A 19,290-nucleotide genomic window follows, 5' to 3' on the forward strand; every position below is an offset into this window, starting at 1 on the left:
ATCTTCTCATCTATTCAGAGATGACTCAACCCACTTGTTTTGTTGTTTGTTTGTATATTTTGGGGTTTTGTCTGCATGTCTGTCTTTATGTGTGCATGTATCCTTTCTCACAAACCCCCACTAACCCCACTCTCTTTCCTCCTATAACCAGACCTGGAGGACCCACCAATCACACTGACATCCCGCACCTCTCGGATGCGCCACTCCTCCCAGAGTGACGAGGCTCCGCCCACATCCTGTTCCGAGGTCTTCCAGGTAGGGGCTTGTGACCTGGACCCCCCGGCACCCTCCTCCCTCGCTCGGAGCAGCAGTGCCTCTGACATCATGGAGCCTTTCATTGCTGAGCGGGTCAAAGGTGAAGACCCCCAGGGGGATGCCACTTCAATCCCAAATCCCCCCCAACACCACTCCACTACTTCTTTCTTACCTGCAGCCAACAGCCACGCCGCTCAACCACTCCCACACACCCCCACTGTACCCTTACCCACCCCTTTTACCCCCTCTGACGGTGTTATCTCCTCGTCCTCAGAAGGGCAAGATGATGGTAGTGTTTATGACCAGTTCTGGCAGCAGATTGGCTCTCGGAGTCAAGGTTCAGGTTCTGATTGGGTTAGCGACTGGGATTCCGCATTCGCCTGTCCATTTGAGAAGGAAACTGATGTAGAAGAAGGAGAAACTGGGGCAGAGGAGGATGATTTGTTCTCTTCCATTAGGGACTACCTCACTCAAAAAGGAGGTGAGAAGAAGGAGGGAGGAGAAGGTGACGTTCCTGGTTTAGTAGTAGAAAACAGTGTTGTAACTGTACCGGTGTCTGTGCAGACGGGAGTAGCAAGAACGCAAATGGAATACGCAGGGCAGGTAGGAGAAGCGAGACAGGTGGTGAGAGAGGACAGACAGGTAAGTAAACCTGTGAGGCACAGCAGTGTGGACTCGACAGAAGAGAACGAGGCAGAGCAGCGGAGTATCTATGAGTGTCTGGAGCTGCAGTGTGAGTGGCCCTCGCCCAACTCTAAGGGGAGCGCTAGCTTAGAGAGACACACCGGGGAGAAAAAGGGAGGAGGAGCCACAGGAAGGGAAGCAGGATGGGAAGGGAAAAGTGATGTGTGGAAAGAAACAGGAGAAGAAACACAGAATGATAACGAGCCAAAAGAGAGGTCCAGTTCAGTTAGACAAGACCAGAACCCCATAGAATCCAGCACTGACTCAAACCAAACTTCTGACCCAACTAAAGCCAAAGTGTCTAGAATCACCAAGAGGCATCATTTGAGCGGTGTTCATGTCAGTTTCAGACCCTCCACTGAGTCAGTCCAGTTTCACAATCCCCTTGAGAGTAAAGAGGCTCACTGGAAAGCCCGGCTGCGCCGCCTCAGTCACTTCCACACACACAGCCATTCAGCAGGGGACAGGGCAGGGGCTGGAGCCGGTGCAGGGTCAGGGGCCAAAGCAGGAACAGGTGTTGCAGGTAAGTTTGTCTCTGCAGCCGGGCTCAGCCATAGAGCAGGGGGGGCGCATGAGAAACTGGTTTCTGGGGCTGTTGTAGATAACAGCGTGGCAGGGAACGCATCACTTTCTGGAGGCCTTGAAAACAGGGCTGGAACTGAAGGGGACTGGGACAAGCAACATCCTGGTTCCAGTACGGGATCCAACCCCGGTCCCGAGACTCACTCAGAGTCGTCGTCAAGCAGCTCGGGCTTCTCCGGCGTGTCGTCAGGGGTACGTGGCCGTTTGGGACGTTCGGCCCTGCGATCTCGAGCGTCTCGCTCCAGGTCCCAGGAGCCCGGCAGCGCTTCCTCCAGACACCACCAGGGGGCTCTCCTCGGTGGCGTCTATAAGAGCATGGTTCACGCCCTGTCCTCAAAGCCCCGGCCCAGAGGTCAGGGCTCATCCCAGGGCTCTTCGCCCCAGAGGCAGGGCCGGGCGGCCATGGGCGACGCATCGCTACGAGACCTCTACTCCCACGTCCTGGGCTACTTTGGACGAAAGACGACCCCGCCAGGTGAGGATTGCAACAAACGAGGTGCTCACAGAGGACACAAAAGAATACAACAGCAACTGTGGAGAGAAAGATACTCACCAATACACAAACACCAGCAACTCTCTTTTCCTTTTTGGCTGTTTTTAACTGGTTTGTTATGATGGAATGATTTTTTTTTTTTGGCTGACACTCATCATCTTGCTGCTGGACTGAAATTCAAACTCCCTGTTGATGTGTTTTCTCTTGAACGAAGCCCCCTCCTCCAGCCTGCCTCCTGTCAAGGACCCCCTCCTCCTCCTCCCATACTTATTCACCTTTACCTTCAACTGGGAAGCCGCCTTCTCCCCTCCTCCTCCTCCTCCTCCTCTCTTCTTTTTTCTAAGAGCTTTGGGATTTTAACCTCCTCTCCCCCTTACCCTCTTCTCCGCCTCCTCATCCCTCTCCTTGATGTTGCATGCCGCCTCCTCGTACCTCCTTCGCCTCCTCCCTGGACTCCAGCACCTCTTCCGCCACAGAGGAAGCAACCGATAAGCACAAAAAAAATGAGGAAATGACAGTTATATAGAACGCACATGGAAATACATTTTACCTCACAGAAAGCCTTCCAAATCAGAGCTGTATTGACAAAAACAAATACTTGTGAATCATTTTAAAAGAGCTTTAATTATATATAGCAGTAAAAATATTGCTGTAGTTCATTCTCAGACCACTAGAAGGCAGAATTAGACTTTATATAAAAACGGCTGTGTTGATATTACTGAAACAACAAGTTTGAATGGATAAGAAATGGTAAACATTCCAGATAAACAGTCATAAATGGTTATTTGCCCGGTCCACTACCACTAATATCTAACAATATGATTGATGAAGTGTGCATTTCAATCAGCAGCCCCCTTTTTTTTCTATTCATTCTTATTCTCAAGGCTATCAGACAGCACGACGGGGTTTCATTTATTTTGTCTCAAGGATCACAGATGTGAGTGAGCGCAGTGATTCATCGCCTGAATCTGTCTCTTTGTGGAGACAATGTGAAGTCGCCCTGTTTGATCCTTTTCTTTATCCATTATTCAGGTCTGTTGTTTGCCAGCTTTTTCTACATGATAAATAACAGCAACTGCACCTTTACAATTCCAGTCACATTTTTCATGCAGACTGGAAGCTAGATATTATATTTTGTAACTTTCTGTTTAACGACTGTAACTGACCTTTAAAAAGTTCTCAGTCAAGTCTTAAATGAAAGGGCAGCAGGTCAGCTACTAAAGGTGTTGAAAGGCACTGAGGGTGTATCTGAGATTAAAGGGGGGGGGCAGCTACAGTGACCATCACAAGAATGACAAATAGCGTAGGTGTTATGGGTCCCGCATGTGCCCCCCCCCCCCCCCGGTGAACAGAAAGGTCATGTGCACGTGTCATGACCATCAGATCATGTAAACACGGTGTGAGTCACTGTTGTCATTTGAAATCCATTATTACCTTTTATAAAAGCTCCCATTCAATCCAGGGTGTAGACATTTAAAATGAGGGTGCAATGCATGCTTTTGCACTCTCCTAGATCCGGGCCTAGGTGCTGAGTGTAGTATTGCATTCCTCTAAAGAGCACAGACTCTCATGGTCCCTACTTAACTATTATTTCTATTGTATTTAGTCATTTTCATATATTGAAAAGTGTAGAAAAAGGTGAACGCATTTTTTTCTGTTTACAGAATTTTGCCTAGGTTTTATTTTGAGATGACCAATTTTTTGGCCAATTTTGATACTATACACAAATGCACATTGCTAAGTTTGTCTGAACTTTTGTAAGCTAGGCAGGGAAATATATATTTATTTATATTTTTATATATATAAATATAAAGACAAACATACTTCCTACTGCAAATATGTTTATTTCCTTGAGCACAGTGAATAAACAAGGCTGACATTTTACATTTTAATTAACATAGATGTTACAATTGCAAATTATTTTTGGGTCTTAAAAGACATTAGAAAGGGGCGATATGTCTTTCTTATGTTGTGAAAAACTCATGAGTTATGTGGTAAGTGTCCTTTTGGGAGTCGACATTACAGACGGTGGTGTCCTGTTACACAGACATGGAGTAACATAACATGGACATATTTGGTGCTAGGATTTGTGCATCTAGTTGTGAAGGTTGAAGCCATGTTAGAGGTCAAACCTTTGTGTTTTACATGTCTTCTGTACGTGTTGTCAATGTTGGCATGGCAAATAATCATTACACATTCATAGTTTAGTTGTAGATGATGTTATGTTTGTGGTATATAACATCCATACATAACACACTAATAGTTACTCAGTCATTTGTTGTAGATTATAATGTCAGCTGATTTAACCCAAACAAACGTCATCTTCTGGCTGGCTGTGTTAAGTAGAATTTGTTTGCTGCTTACTTCAGTTCCCTCTGTATGATCACAACCAGAGATTCTTATAAGATGACTTAAACGTTTTTGGGGGTTTTCTTGTGGAATTCTGTGGTTTTAAAAGTTCAAACATGACCACATCCAGAAGAGACGATGTCTGTCCCTGAGTTATGCAGGACAAAGCAGTTTGAACACAGACCGTCTTGTTTTGTGGTAAGTGGTCATTGTATAAGTCAAAGTGTCCAGAATCAAACCTCGTGAGGGAAATGTGCAGCAAGTTTACATTTTTATCAGCTAGGTGGCAGCAAAGTGTAGACCTTCTTGTTTCATCGATCTGTCCTGAGCCCTGGTACTGAGCTGTAGACGTTACCAGAGTCTGTCAGTTCTATCAGCTATAACTTCAAGATTAAAAAAAAAAGAAGAATGAGTCAGCATATTTAATCCTATCTCTGGGACAGAAGGAAGCTTTCTGACCCACACTTGACCGCTGTCATTGCTCCCCAGGCTAACAGCAACACATCTTATAGTTATATAACTGCACTAATATCAGCCTCTGACATGCTGCCTGTTTGGACTTAACAAGGTGATACTGCCTCACTCTCTCTGCATGGTGTGAATTAACTCCTGCATTGCTTATCTAGTGGGTTTGCCTGTTGTGTTGTGGCTTTTTTTAACAACCAGTCTTTTGCTAACTTCAGGGTCCTGCAGTACACACACACACCAGGACTGAGAGAAGCTGCAGTTAAACTACAGACTACATTAGAGACACTATGTTACAGTACCTCTGATAGACTAGTGGGAAGGATGATCTACTTTAATGGATAAAGTTTATCTGTGTAACATCTCACCTTCTGACTGGTGTGTGAATCTGTGAATCTTCCTCAATCTTTCTGTGTGTGTGTGTGTGTGTGTGTGTGTGTGTGTGTGTGTGTGTGTGTGTGTGTGTGTGTGTGTGTGTGTGTGTGTGTGTGTGTGTGTGTGTGTGTGTGTGTGTGTGTGTGTGTGTGTGTGTGTGTGTGTGTGTGTGTGTGTGTGTGTGTGTGTGTGTGTGTGTGTGTGTGTGTGTGTGTGTGTGTGTGTGTGTGTGTGTGTGTGTGTGTGTGTGTGTGTGTGTGTGTGTGTTCTGTCTTTCATTGTCGTCATATTATATCTGCCTCTCTGTCTGCCTCTAGTCAATAAAGAGGAAGTGGTCCAGAAGGCCCGTCCAGTCTCCAGCGACGTGGGAAGCAGCAACCCAAACTTCTCTGACCTCATGGACGAGTTTATCCAGGAGAGACTGAGGGCCAAAGGGACAGCAGTGAGGACGACACACATGTTCACAGAAACACAATTTAAACATTATTCTTTGAGTGTCAGAGTATCTGAAGCAGCTGAAAGTTAAATCTAGCATCTTTTTGATACGCAGGGTCGCCGTGGCAGCAGCCCAGGAAGTCTGGAGGTTCCCAGGGACCTACCAGAGCTCCTGGAGGTGGGCCAGAGTCCTGGATCCAGACCCTCAGATGATCCCCGTCCAATCGATGACCCGGGGGTTCCCTCCGAATGGACATCACCAGCGAGTGCCAGCGGTTCTGACGTCATCAGCTCAGACAGCCAATCAGACTCCTTTAATGCCTTTCAGTACTCCACCTGCAAGTTTGATAGTAAGGAACAAGAAAGCAGCTGTTTTTTTCCCCAGATGTTTACAAACTGAGACTAATTTTTATACAGAGACAAGTATTTATTGAGTTGGGGCGGCTGTGGCTCAGTTGGTAGGGTCTCATACAGAAGGTCAGGAGTTCGATCCCCAGTTCCTGCAGCCACATGTCCAATGTGTCCTAGGGCAAGACACTTAACCCCAAGTTGGTCTTACATAGCAACCTCTGCCATCAGTGTGAGAATGTGTATGAATGTGTAGGTGTGACATGTTAAACCTTCTTGATTCCATCGACGAAAACTTTCTTTGCTGCCAGAGCAAAACAATTGTTTATTTACTGCTGCGTCCACTTCATTTGTGTAGTGTTTTAAAGTATTAACAAATGTCCAGCACAAAACAACAACACAAAGTCAAATAAACAATACAAACAATCGAATCATTCAAGGAATCGATAGACAAGAAACTCAAGTGTTCTTTGATTTCCCTGCTTGTTAAATAGATAATCAGGAGCATTGACAGAAGGTTTTGTAGACATTAGTTATTCAAAAATATCTATGAAAAAAAAAACATTCCCCAGATGAAAAAGTCAAAATTTCCCCTTGAGGCTGGGAAACCTCTAGCTCCTTCTTAATTAAACAAAAAACAAACAAACATATTTCTGACATTTATCAAACCTTAAAATGAACTTAAGTCCTTTAAATTTTGTATTTGCCCAAATTTGGAATCATTGATGTTGAACAATTTTTTTTTGATGATGTCTCAGATTTTACATTCAGTTCAGAGGGCTGTGCAGGAGGCGCTGGATCAGGAGGAGGCGGGGGAGGTCGAGGCAGCTCGCTGGACCAGGATAGCCTGGGAGGAGGCGTAGCCTGTGACGAACATGAAGTAGCGAGTTTGACAACACTACACCTCGACTCAGAGACCAGCAGCCTCAGCCACACGGTCACTGTCACTGGTATGTACATGACATGAAGACCTCTTTGTATCTGTATCACTTCAGAAGAGCTCCATAGGGTCCAAATGAATCTCTACCAAACCAATATCCTGAATACAACGTTTATACTGATCATCTATGTAATGTTAATGATTTCTCCTGTATCCCATAAACCAGCACATTGCATTTGCTTTATTTTCTTCTCCAGGTTCTGAGAGTGCCTCTCCCATGCATTCTCTTGGGGGTTCTCGCTCTCAGACACCCTCCCCTGCCACGCTGACAGCAGATCACACCGATCACACACACTCCCACTCACACACACACCTACAGCTGGACCAGAAGCTCCACAACTCGGTCCTGCAGACTCCAGATGACCTGGGTAATGCTAACTCACATTACATCTACATTTTCTTTTTCTGTTCTCCCTTTCATGAACAAATGAGAGGTCACTGATTGATTGATCCATTGACTGATTTCAGAAACAAGCGAGTTCCCCAGCGAGGACTGCAGTGTGATGGCGGGCGGCTCGTTAACCGGATGGCACTCAGATGTTGCCACGGTAATGTGGCGAAGGATGCTTGGTATCCTAGGGGACGTCAATAGCATCAAAGACCCAGAGATCCATGCTCAGGTCTTTGACTATCTGTGTGAGCTGTGGCAAAACCTGGCCAAGGTAAGTACTTACATTTAACCCTGTCTAAAGTATGCTCGGTCTTTGTTTGTTTGTTTTTTTTATCGAAAAAGTTACACTTTTTTTTCTCTTCAGATTAGAGATAATTTGGGAATTTCTCTGGACAATCAGTCATCACCTCCTCCTCCTGTTCTGATCCCGCCCCTGAGAATTCTCACTCCATGGCTCTTTAAGGTAGGTGTGATTCAGAGATCTCTATTAGATGCTGAAATTACATTGATATCTAAGTATACATGATCACAAATGTCGACACTTTATCTCTTTTTACATCTATTTTTGCACACTGGATTTGCAGTGTTTCCCACACATAGGCGATACCTGGGCGGGCCGACCAAATATATTTACAACCTGTTTTTATTTAATTTAAATTTTTTCATAAAATTGCTGCTTGCACGAGAGAGAGGGGGGGGGAGAGAGAGAGAGAGAGAGTGCACGAGAGAGAGTGCACGAGAGAGTTTAGGCACACCAGGGACCTTACGGCTCTGTGCAACATAAAAAAACTTTCCTCTCGACTAGTGCAGAGAGATAAGACAGTAAAACCAAGAGAGCAGAATCACATCGCGTCATTCTGTGTGAAACACTGGGATTTGCACTTTAAGACGTCTAATCGCTGGATTTGCATATGTTTAGCTCTGTATAATGTTACTGCACATTTATAACTGCAATCACTGTTTTGCACATTTACACCTGCCTCTGTATGTTAACAAGTATTTTTACATTCTGATACACTCTAGTAAACAAGACTTAAGATTTTAAAGATTTTCTATTTATCTTTCTTTCTTTTCAGGAATTGCAACAGTTTAATTAATCTTCCAGATACACAATACATCCTTCAAGAGTTCTTGTTTTTGCAACCGACAGGCTCCGATTGTTCTGTAAAGTGTTTGATATGATTGTTGAAATGATCCATCCAGGAATATGCCTCTTTGTATAAAGAAAAATATTTGTATTTCTTTAACTAAAGAAGTTGGTTCCAGCCACCAGACTCCATTGACCATAAATGTAATTACACCTTGCAGAACATCCATCCAGTTACTTTGTCTGTACTGTCGTGTGACTTTGGTGTGTTTTAAAGGTCAGCTTGAATCAAACGCAACAATAAAAGCAAAAACACTAATCCACTGATCCAGCAGTAGAACACAGACTCCCTTACTGTCTGAGGACAAATGACTCTTTTAATGGTGTGGGACTGCTGACTTTGAAGAGACTGATGTAGCTCACACATGTTTCTAGTACAAAAGTAGGGCTGTTCGATTTTTGAAAAAATCATAATCATGATTAATCTGATTGATATTAAAATCATGATTATTTTACACAATTACTTGTTGATTTTACAACATCTGCATTACATGTACTGTATTTATTGAACTTAAACATTCCTCATACTCTGAAAAACAAGAAATACAAGTGAAATAATAAAGTCTAAATAAATCAACCATGTTTTTGACTTAGTGGTGATGTACGTTTGTGGCCAAAATATAACAACATGAAACATTTAACACACCTAACAAAAACCTGTGGACGAAGCTAGCGCAGCCCAGCATGTGGCACAACAACAGTTCAACCTGGATTCTTTTGTTTTCATGACGGTGGGAAGACAAAATCATATCTGAAATTGAAACGGATTAATTGCCTAGCCTTATATAAAAGGGATCAACCTTAACAAAAACCTTTTTCTGAAGCAATCCGTTTGGTAGTGTTGTCTAGTGTTGCATTTTCATAAACTACTCGCCATGAAGTGGATTAAATAACTTTTAGTTCCATAAATGGGAACATTGACGCTGAAGATAAAGTTTCAGTCAGCCATGTTTCAGCTTGTTTGACAAGTTTGGACCTTAGCAATGAACTTACTCAGACAATTACAAACCTTTTTCTACCCATGGGTAAAACCAACCCAAAAAGATGTTTAAAACACATTGGCCCAGGTTCTGATATACTAGAATTGCCCTCAAACTTGAGTACATATGTCAATTTATGGTCTAATATTTTGATGTGTGTGTGTCCTCCTCCAGGCCACCAAGCTGACGGAGCGTTACAAGCAGGGGAAGCTTCACGCCTACAAGCTGATTTGCAGAATAATGAAGAGAAGACAAGATGTTTCCCCAAACACAGACTTCCTCACACACTTCTACAACATAATGCACCAGGGACTGATGCACCAAGACCAGGTAATGACAAATAACACATTAGATAAAGCACTACAATACTCTTATTATCTCTGTAGAACTTCTTCTGCTGTTAGTAAATGATTCTCCTGCTTCAGATTAAAGCAGTGACTGCTCTGTTTTGGAGTGAGTGTCTTTTTTAATAAGCTGTATGGTTTCCTTAGGACATTGTGAACACAATCATAAAACACTGCAGTCCCAGGTTCTTCAGTATTGGACTACCTGGAGCCACGATGCTGATCCTGGACTTCATCATTGCAGCTTCCAGAGTCACCGTCTGCTCCTCGCTCAACGTAAACAAAACAACACAACAGAAACACACAGTCGTTTAGTGCACATCTATCTATCTTGACAAATATATCCTGTATATATGTAATTTTCTTCTCTTTCTCATTTGAAATTTGCACGTTCTCCTTTTTGTCTACATCCCTCCCATTTTTCCTTTCAAGGCTCCGAGGGTAGAGGCCCAGATCCTGCTGGGTTCTTTGGTGTGTTTTCCAAACTTATACGGGGAGCTTCCCGCCCTCCATCCCACCACAGCTGACGTGGTGCTCACCAAGTTCCCCGATGTCAAGGCAGGTGGAAGTAAAAGTACTCTGACTCTGACGAGTCAGTAAAACACAGTAGAATAGGGAGAGAAAAAATAACTGATACAAAACGTTTTCCTAAGAATACACTTACAACGTTTCTAAATAGACAGGTGACTGAAGAGTTTAATTGCGCTGATAAACGCTCCTCTCTGTCAGAGAAACATTACTCCTGCTGTATTAAAACATGTCAGAGGACTTCTAACAGCTGTGGGCGGCTGTGGCTCAGTTGGTAGAGTCGTCGTCTCTCAACCGGAAGGTTCGATCCCCAGCTCCTGTAGCAACATGTCCCATATGTCCTTCGGCAAGACACTTAACCCCAAGTTGCTCCCTCTGCTTTGTCGGCGGTGTATGAATGTGTAAAAATGGGATTAGTTACTTCTGATGGACTCTTTACTCAGCAGCCTCTACCATCAGTGTGTGAATGTGTATGTGTGACATGTGGTGTAAAAGTGTTTTGAGTAGTCAGAAGACTAGAAAACTTCAACTTCCAAAGAAAAGCGCTATATGAGCTCAAGTCCATTTACCTTTTAGCACTGACATCCACCATAGGGGAAAACTCTTACACAAACTTTATCTCCTTTCATGTCAGGCCGAACTTGAAACACACATTTGTGCCGCCCCACAGGGGGTCTGAGAAGTAAACTAATAGGTTAATGTCTCATCAGTCATTCTTGTAAGAGTCCAGAGCTATGGGAGTAATGTTGTTATTGTTGTTGTTGCCTTGTAACCTGCTAATGCCATGCGTGGCAGCATCTCAGCCCGCTCACTCGTTCCTTACGAGGCAGAGGCTTGTTTTGAATCGGTAAGCGGTCATTAACTCTGACTGGAGGGAACAGAACCAGTGAGTGTGTGTGTGTGTAGACAAGTCTGCACTGTGCCTTTGGGCCATATTTAGTGACATATATTAACACCTCACACCTCAAAAGTTCCAGTAATCACTTTTCTCATTGTCTGAACAAAACAGTGTTTGAGAGTTTTACTTGTGTTTGCTTTGTGTTTCAGGAGCACATTATCAAAACCATCCTGACCTCTGCCAGAGAGGAACCCTCTGCTCCCGCGAGGTAAGGTCTGTCTGTGAAGGTTATTCTGTGTGGGGCTGCTCATGTTGACCTCTGACCTTTGATCTGCTATCTAAAGCCCTGTTTACACCAAGCGCTCAGGTTCAGTACAGTTTGGTATGGTCAACCCTGATCTTGCTTGATTTTTCCACAGCCAACCGTACCCTTACACATCACTAAATCACAGACATAGTGTAGACAGCCAGTATATTCAACAAAGAAGAAGAAGAATGTGACAGTAAACAAAAATCATATGATTCCTAGGAAGGTCTGCATCTCCAAGGTGGTCCATGGGGCGGTGCTATGCGCTGACACTAGTCAGGATATTTAAACGTGGTGCGCTTTGTGTTTGTCCTTTATGACCACTATCGCATAGTAAGTGAAGATTCTGTCGACCAATCAACGGACTGCGGTATGTCTAGCTCCAAACTTTAGGGTTGGATCAGTACGCTTGGCACCCCAACAGAAGGGTACCAAAAAAGTAGGACAGTACGGATCAGTTATTTTGGTACCCTTTCCAACTTTTGACGGTGGAAACGCCAATAAATGTGTACCCTACTGAACCGAACTGAAACCGGACCGCTTGCAGGAAACGAGGATTTAGTGCAACTTTATTATTCAGGAGCCTCAACAAAAAGACAAAATATGATCAGACCATTATGGACCCAGGATGTTATTTAGGTTTTTACCAAAACAAATTGTTAATGGTTCAAGAAACCAGCCTTCAGAATGTTGTTTGCATTGAACAATCAATGCACAGCTCAGCTGGTGGCCTAGTGGTTAGGGTGCACGCCCTATGTACAGAGGCTATAGTCCTCAAAGCGGGCGGTCTATGTTCAAATCCGACCTGTCGCTCCTTTCCCGCATGTCATTCCCCACACTCTGTCCCTGATTTCTGACTCTATCCAAAGTTCACTTTATCAGCCGACATTTCTGTGAATTAAAATGTGTATAACTAGTCTCTGGTATCAAAAATCTAAAAGATAGATTTTTTTTATTTTTAATTATTATTTTTTAACAACTTTATTTTCAATTTTACATATTGTAACATCACAGTTAGATGAACATTCACAGCAAGAAATTGTTAATCCTTATCCCACCCCATTATATATATTTATTATTATATAAGTTTTTTTCAAGCAATTTAGACATAAAGATTAAAAAAACATTTTAATCATAGCTGTAACTTGGATACCCATTACATGTTACGTTTCATCTCAAAGTTAATTTGTTTATTTACTCGCCATGTTTAAACATTAACACACTAGTTTAACAGCAGAGCACTTGGCTACACTTGTTTGTGTTCACTGCTTGGCCAAACGTTTATTCAATGAATAAATCAATAATCAGTTTTCTGTTGCTAAATGCATTTATGAATGCACTTGTTCATTGTGAGCCATTGATGTGTCTTGACTGAACTCTATGAACAGAAGAACTATCTTTGTTGAAGAAAAAAAAAATGTGTACAGCATCATCATCATGTGTAAAGTGATGCTCACACTGTGTCGTCTCTGTGTTGTCAGGTGTGTGGCTCTGTGCAGTCTGGGGATCTGGATGTCAGAGGAGTTGGTTCATGGGACTCAACATCCGCTGATTAAAGACGCTCTCAACGTCCTCTGTGTTACTCTGAAGGTCAGTCACAGTTTTTAATCAAAAAGCTCCAGTAAGGAATACATCGGGCTTGAAGAGTCAAGCCACTGAACTTCACACACACAAACTTAAAATGAGTCAGTGGAATATAAATCTCTGTGGGTCACTCCAGTGATCTCATGCAGTCTTTGGCCTTTGACTTCTTTTCAAACTTTGTCCCCACTGACCTTCAACCACTCGCTGTCTCTGACTGTGGTCCAATGTGATCAGACCAAAGCAATGAATCTGTATCAGACAGACCGCTGATTGGCTGCCTGTCACACTGATCTACACAACACTGTGCTGCCTAAACATCTGTTTCCCTTCTGTCTGTTTGAAAGACACATCCATAACCCCAGGGCAAAGAACTTGATGCTTATACTAGTAATACATTTTTATTAATACACATCAAATGAATATTCAAGTTTAATACATAAACATGGTTGTTGTTTTTTTTGCAACTTTGTGTTTATTGCGCAATCCAAACATTGTTAATTTATCCAGACATAGTTCATTTCTTATATCATTATTCTTTCTTTTTTTTATAATGTTATACAAAACAATAATAGAATGCAGAAGAAGAAAACAAAATGGTTATAATAATGTCTTAGTTTGCCCAATTATTTTTGTAATAGAGAAAAAAACATAAACATGCTTTTAAAGTGGTAACATTGTTGTTTTTCTATTTGGGAGACATTTTGGATGCTGAATGAATCAATGAGTTCCTTATTTGCGTGTCTGGTGGTTTACATTGCCCGTCCTTCATGGAATTATTCAGACACATCAGCTGAGAATCAATCAAATTGTTCACACATGTTATTTAGCCAACATCACAACAGGACCGTTAACATGAACCATTCTCCCAAAGAGGGGGAGGTAACATATTTATAGGAACCGGATCGGAACTGGAAAAAAAGTGGATTGGTGCATCTCTACTTTAAAAGTGAAAAATGTGAACAAAGTGTAGTATTCCCAGTGACTCAGGGTTATCCTTCAGTCCGTTATCAGAGCTGAGCAGCACTGTCCTGTTTAATGTTTTGACCTTTCAAAACTGTCCTATATAGTATTGGTATAGTATTCCCAAGAGACATGCATTAAGATTTTCTAATTTGGTGAATCACAAAAATCTTATTAAAGAAATGTGTTATTTATCCCACGTGTTGTCCATTTTGACACACTCCTATAACCTTTATATGGAGTTTTAATGCCACATGTTAGAAGAGAGGCTCAGGATGTTGTGGTTTTGAATGGTTGAGTGGACTGATTTTCTTTAGAGCCTTTTTCACAATTTGATGTTATAGCTGTGAAGTATGAAAAAGAAGCATCTTTTATCTGTAATGCATTAACATTGAAAACAGAAGACACTACAGAGACATTTCATGGGATTAAGTATGTTTGGAGGAGGTGACTTGTTTCATTTAAAAACACCAAAACACTGCCTGTAAACTGGGCGGTCGGTGGTGGTGTTGGTGTGTTTAACATGGTGGAACTGCAAGGGAGCCAAAGTGTGATGGAAAATATTGTTGGAGAAGATGAGTGTTGGTGTGGGAGGAATTGCCTCAGTACAATTGTAGGTTTCAGGCCTGCTGATCCAAATAATACTATCCAACATTCTCTGTCTCATCCATCGCCAAGTGGCTCTAGACGGACACAGAAACACTCTCACACACACACACACACACACACACACACACACACACATACCTTTTCAACCTTGGAATCCCTAGCTTGTGTATCGGCAGCCAATGGCCTGCTAAGACATTACAGCAACACACACACACACACACACACACACAATTGCATTCACTCACTCCTGGGAGCAAACCCTGGACTGTCAATATGTTTGGTCCTCCTTCAGATAGGAGACTAATCCAAAGGGAATGCTGCAAGCTGTGTCAGAAATACACACACACACACACACACACACACACACACACACACACGCCTAATATAACACACACACACACACACACACACACACACTGCTTGTCCACTTCTGCATCTCTTGCCTCATACCAATAGCCAGTAGCCGCAGACACTGGCACTGTGATATGCACACACAATCTCTCTCTCTCTTTCACACACACACACACACACACGCACACCCAAACACACTCAAGGAAGCTTGAGGGATTGTCTTATTTCCATGCAGAGCCACTTCTTCCCGTTGTCCTCCTCATCCCACTGTCTGTCCCTCATAGTTGCTGGATGCTTTTTTAATTTGGAAATGGTGATTTTCATTTCAGTCTGTCTGACCTATTTATTCCCTTTTTAGTAGAGCCCGACCGATTAATCAGCCAGTCGATAATATCGGCCGATATTGGCATATCCAGTGACTAACTGTACCGGCTAATTTTGTCCCTGATATGCGCTGATATTACTAGATTTATTTACCAGTCAAATAGCATTTCGTTTGAATATTGTTAAATTACACTAGCAGTTATTTTTCACCAGCAGAGGGTGCTATATGGATTACAAGAAGCATCATCACTCAAGTGTTGATACACGTACATGCGCAGTTACTTTCCAGTTGACTGACCATCTTGTCTATGTTATACTGTTTATCTTTTCCACACATGTTTGATAACTGCATTTATGGGATCAATGCAATAAATGTGTATATCTAAATCCAATCTCTTCAGATCAAACATAGGTCTAAAAAAGATATCGGCCGATACATATCGGTATCAGATTTTTTTCTCTCCCCAATATCGATATCGTTATCGGCCCCAAAAATCCCATATCGGTTGGGCCCTGCTATTTATATTATTTATCATATATTTAAAATAGTAATACAAATTAAAACACAATTTTGAGTTCAAACACAGTAATGTCATTGTGTGTGTTTTTGATGATATTGATTAGAGTCATAATGTGTCCAACAAACTTGTGAATTAACATGGATGCTCTTATGTTTGTGTGTTGTACCTCCCAGTATCCCAATAAGAATGTGGCACTGGTGGCGTCGGACATCCTTCACCTCCTGATCAGTCATGTGGATCATCTTCAGAAATTCCCTCCCGACACTCCAAAGAAGATCGTAGAGGTGAGGAATAAACAACCATTCGATTACAAGTCATTATTGGAAAAAATTCTAAAACGCTGGATGATTAATTTATGATTTATTTAGCGTGGCCTGCACATCCTGATCGTTCCAGTCATATGATGAACTCCTGAGGTTCTAGAATATCTGGAATCTCTCTAAATACACCTCTTCCCTTTTTATAGGTTTACTTAAGAAGTCTAAGAAATGTAGCTGTGTGTTGTTTTTAATGAGATGCTTTTTGTTCTGACAGTAACAGATTCAACACATATTTTTTTATTTTTTTTATTTTAGATTTTAATCGCCACCATCACATACCTGCTGCCTACCACCGAGACTTCTCCACATGAGCTGGACAAGAGGGTAACACACACACACACACACACACACACATACATTTCCTCTCATATTATTCTTACTATACTGCTCAGGTGTCTAATAAAGAAACTTTGTACCTGCGTACGTCTGTCTGTGTTGCAGCTGGTGGTCTCCCTTCTGTTGTGCCTGTTGGACTGGGTGATGGCTCTTCCTCCTAAAGCTCTTCTTCAGCCTGTTCAAACACGAAGCCCCCCAGAGAAGGACCAGCCCACCAAGACTCTGCTCAGCTGTATTTATAAGGTAAGGATAGTGGTGGTTGTGACAACAGCATAAACATTTTCAGACTGAGCTGAATGTGTGTAAGCATTTATGAAAGGTGCTCAATGTGGACATGAATAATAAATATTCATAGAGAAGTTGCTTCTACTTCAAGCAGAAATCTTACTTTAATGTTTAATTATTTACTTAATCATCACTTGAGAAGTTTCTAACTGATTATAAAAATGTCTCACTTTATTATGACTATGAAAATCCGACCCTTTTTTTTTTAAATTTTATTCCTTGCTGCTGCTTCCTCCTGGTTGAGTGCAGTACATCCCTTGATCCCAAGCCAGAGTGGAAGAGCATTCATTTGCATTTTCCCCTGGCAGATTTTGTCAATCAGTACAATGCTCGCAAAGGACATTTTTTATTTAGATCTATTTAGAGAGTAGAGAAAATAAAAAATAATCAAATAAAAAAATATATTTTCTTTCACTCACTTCAAAAACAAACACACCTGCAAAATGAAGATGACACTGAGACATCAGGCATAACGCTTTTATCCCCAGCTTCTGCTAAAATCAACACAAAACGAAAGTTCTTCATATTAGCTGTAAGAATATATGAACAATACATTGATTGTAGTCACATGTTTGGATCATAACGATGTACCTGTGTAGTAAAGCCGAGCATAAATTAGGAATCTACCTCATACAATGTAAAACAGTATCTCTCTCCATTCCTCTCTAGGTGTTGCATGGCTGTGTGTATGGAGCGCAGTCTTTCAACAGTCCCAAGTATTACCCGCTGCAGCTGTCGGACCTGCTGAGTCCAGACTACGACCCCTTTCTGCCATTAGAGAGCCTCCGGGAACCAGAACCTCTGCACAGCCCGGACTCTGAACGCTCCAACAAACTCCAGCCCGTCACTGAAGGTAATTCATGCAACACCATGATGGGACAATCCTACGAAACGATTAAGTCTTAGAATTTGTTCCGTTCACTGCGTATCAAGATGTGGCAATGTTTTCAGTGTGTAAAGATGTGTACATGGATTTTTTTCATGGACAGAAATTGAAATGACCCCACTCAGGACTGCTAAAGTCTAGTCTAGTCTTTAGGTCTTCCATGCATGTAAAGTGGAGACTAAAGCATGCACAAACATCCACCAACCTTTGCCATTCTCTCAAAGATTGGAAAAGTAAGCTGTGTGTGTGTCTGTCTGCATCCGTGGGAGAGTGTGCATTGTCCCCTGCTGTGCTGCACCAGAACACAGCGTCTGGTCTAATGACTGGAGCGCCACCATTCAACATGCTTCTCTTTTTTCTTTTTTTAATATTGTCACTGCTTTACTGCTGCACTTCCTGTTGTCTTATAACTCTTCTAACATTATTTTTCCGCTCATCTTCTTTGCACTTCTGTTGTTTTCTCTCCCCCCCCCCCCATGAATCTTCAATGTTCATTTGTTTTCTTTCCTTGTTCCCGGTCTCCTCCTGAGCCCTCCTGAGGCTCAGGGAGTCATTGAGAATGTCTTTGTCGATAAATATCTGTACTCTTCTCACAGCCCTGTCAATAAGGACCTGATGGAAAGTGTGTGTGTGTGTGTGTGTGTGTATCACAGTGTGTGTGTTTAATGATGTTGATTTGCCAGGATCTGCTCACAGCACAGTGTGTGATGGCATTGGCTTCTTCTCGGTATGGGGCAAACTATGTACAAGCTGAAAGTGTGTTTGTACTTCTTTCTAGTTTGAACTGCTACAGCTGAAGTTCTCTTGTAACATGGAGTGTAACAGTCTGAGCAGAATCTTAAAAACAGAATCCTGAAGTGTAGCTTTTCTGGTAAACTAAATGTGTTTTTCTTGGCTTCATACTTTGTAATGATATGCACGACTGTCTGTGTTTCCCCCGCCTCTCTTCAGTGCGCAGCCGTATCCAGCAGGGCCTTGTTTCCATTGCAGCCAGAACAGTCATCACACACTTGGTCAACCATCTGGGACATTATCCAATGTCCGGAGGGCCGGCTACTCTTTCCAGCCAGGTACCTTTCATCAGTATTTGTGGGTAATAATGGCAGTAGTCCAGTCCCTTTACACGGTGCTGAATTATTTTTCTAGTTTAAATACTTTTATGAAGATCTTCACATTTTGCTAGATCAAGAGTTGTTCCATGTTTTTTTTTTCTAGGTGTGTGAAAACCAAGACAACCCGTTCTGTGAGAGTGCAGATCTTGGACCGGAGCTTTTCCATTCACCAAACCTCCAGTTTCTGGTATTAAATGGATCCACACTGCTCTCAGTGTATCAGGTAACCTCAGCTGAAATCAAAGGGCCCAGACCAAATGTTACACTTCAGTGTTTCTGCACCAAAGTCAGGCACACACTGCATCACTTCAAGCACAGTCTATGATCTCTGTTTGTGGTTATGACTAATGCAGACTGAGCTCAAACCCAAAAGGCTCTAGTTACTTTTTTCATTGCTATTAGCTTAGCATCGCAGCACATGGGATAGTTGTACTTTAAGCTTTTATGTTGATTATATTTAAGCTCATTTTTGGTTAGTTTATTAGTTTATTCCAATCAGGGGAAATGTACAACATAACATCATTCTCAGAAGAGAAAATGT

At 42.3% G+C, this 19,290-nt stretch overlaps 1 protein-coding gene across 5 annotated transcripts in view; it reads left to right on the top strand.

The window, feature by feature from the left end:
- The window catches only part of ralgapa1 (Ral GTPase activating protein catalytic subunit alpha 1), an 85,940-nt gene that overhangs the window by 23,671 nt on the left and 42,979 nt on the right, over window positions 1–19,290 (top strand). For 3 of the 5 annotated variants that reach the window (XM_061062846.1, XM_061062845.1, XM_061062848.1), the window contains exons 18-35: window positions 152–355; window positions 5,521–5,645; window positions 5,754–5,988; window positions 6,745–6,936; window positions 7,124–7,294; window positions 7,395–7,588; window positions 7,682–7,780; window positions 9,619–9,774; window positions 9,936–10,064; window positions 10,221–10,346; window positions 11,364–11,422; window positions 12,943–13,051; window positions 15,984–16,094; window positions 16,386–16,454; window positions 16,572–16,709; window positions 17,421–17,604; window positions 18,589–18,707; window positions 18,853–18,972. In XM_061062846.1, the coding sequence (XP_060918829.1) occupies window positions 152–355; window positions 5,521–5,645; window positions 5,754–5,988; window positions 6,745–6,936; window positions 7,124–7,294; window positions 7,395–7,588; window positions 7,682–7,780; window positions 9,619–9,774; window positions 9,936–10,064; window positions 10,221–10,346; window positions 11,364–11,422; window positions 12,943–13,051; window positions 15,984–16,094; window positions 16,386–16,454; window positions 16,572–16,709; window positions 17,421–17,604; window positions 18,589–18,707; window positions 18,853–18,972 (2,540 nt within the window). Of the gene's footprint in view, window positions 1–151; window positions 1,997–5,520; window positions 5,646–5,753; window positions 5,989–6,744; window positions 6,937–7,123; window positions 7,295–7,394; window positions 7,589–7,681; window positions 7,781–9,618; window positions 9,775–9,935; window positions 10,065–10,220; window positions 10,347–11,363; window positions 11,423–12,942; window positions 13,052–15,983; window positions 16,095–16,385; window positions 16,455–16,571; window positions 16,710–17,420; window positions 17,605–18,588; window positions 18,708–18,852; window positions 18,973–19,290 lie in introns of all 5 variants that reach the window. The other 2 variants (XM_061062843.1, XM_061062844.1) reach the window with 1 other exon arrangement.

Source organism: Labrus mixtus, chromosome 18, assembly GCF_963584025.1.
Source record: "Labrus mixtus chromosome 18, fLabMix1.1, whole genome shotgun sequence".
Classification (NCBI taxonomy): Eukaryota; Metazoa; Chordata; class Actinopteri; order Labriformes; family Labridae; genus Labrus; species Labrus mixtus.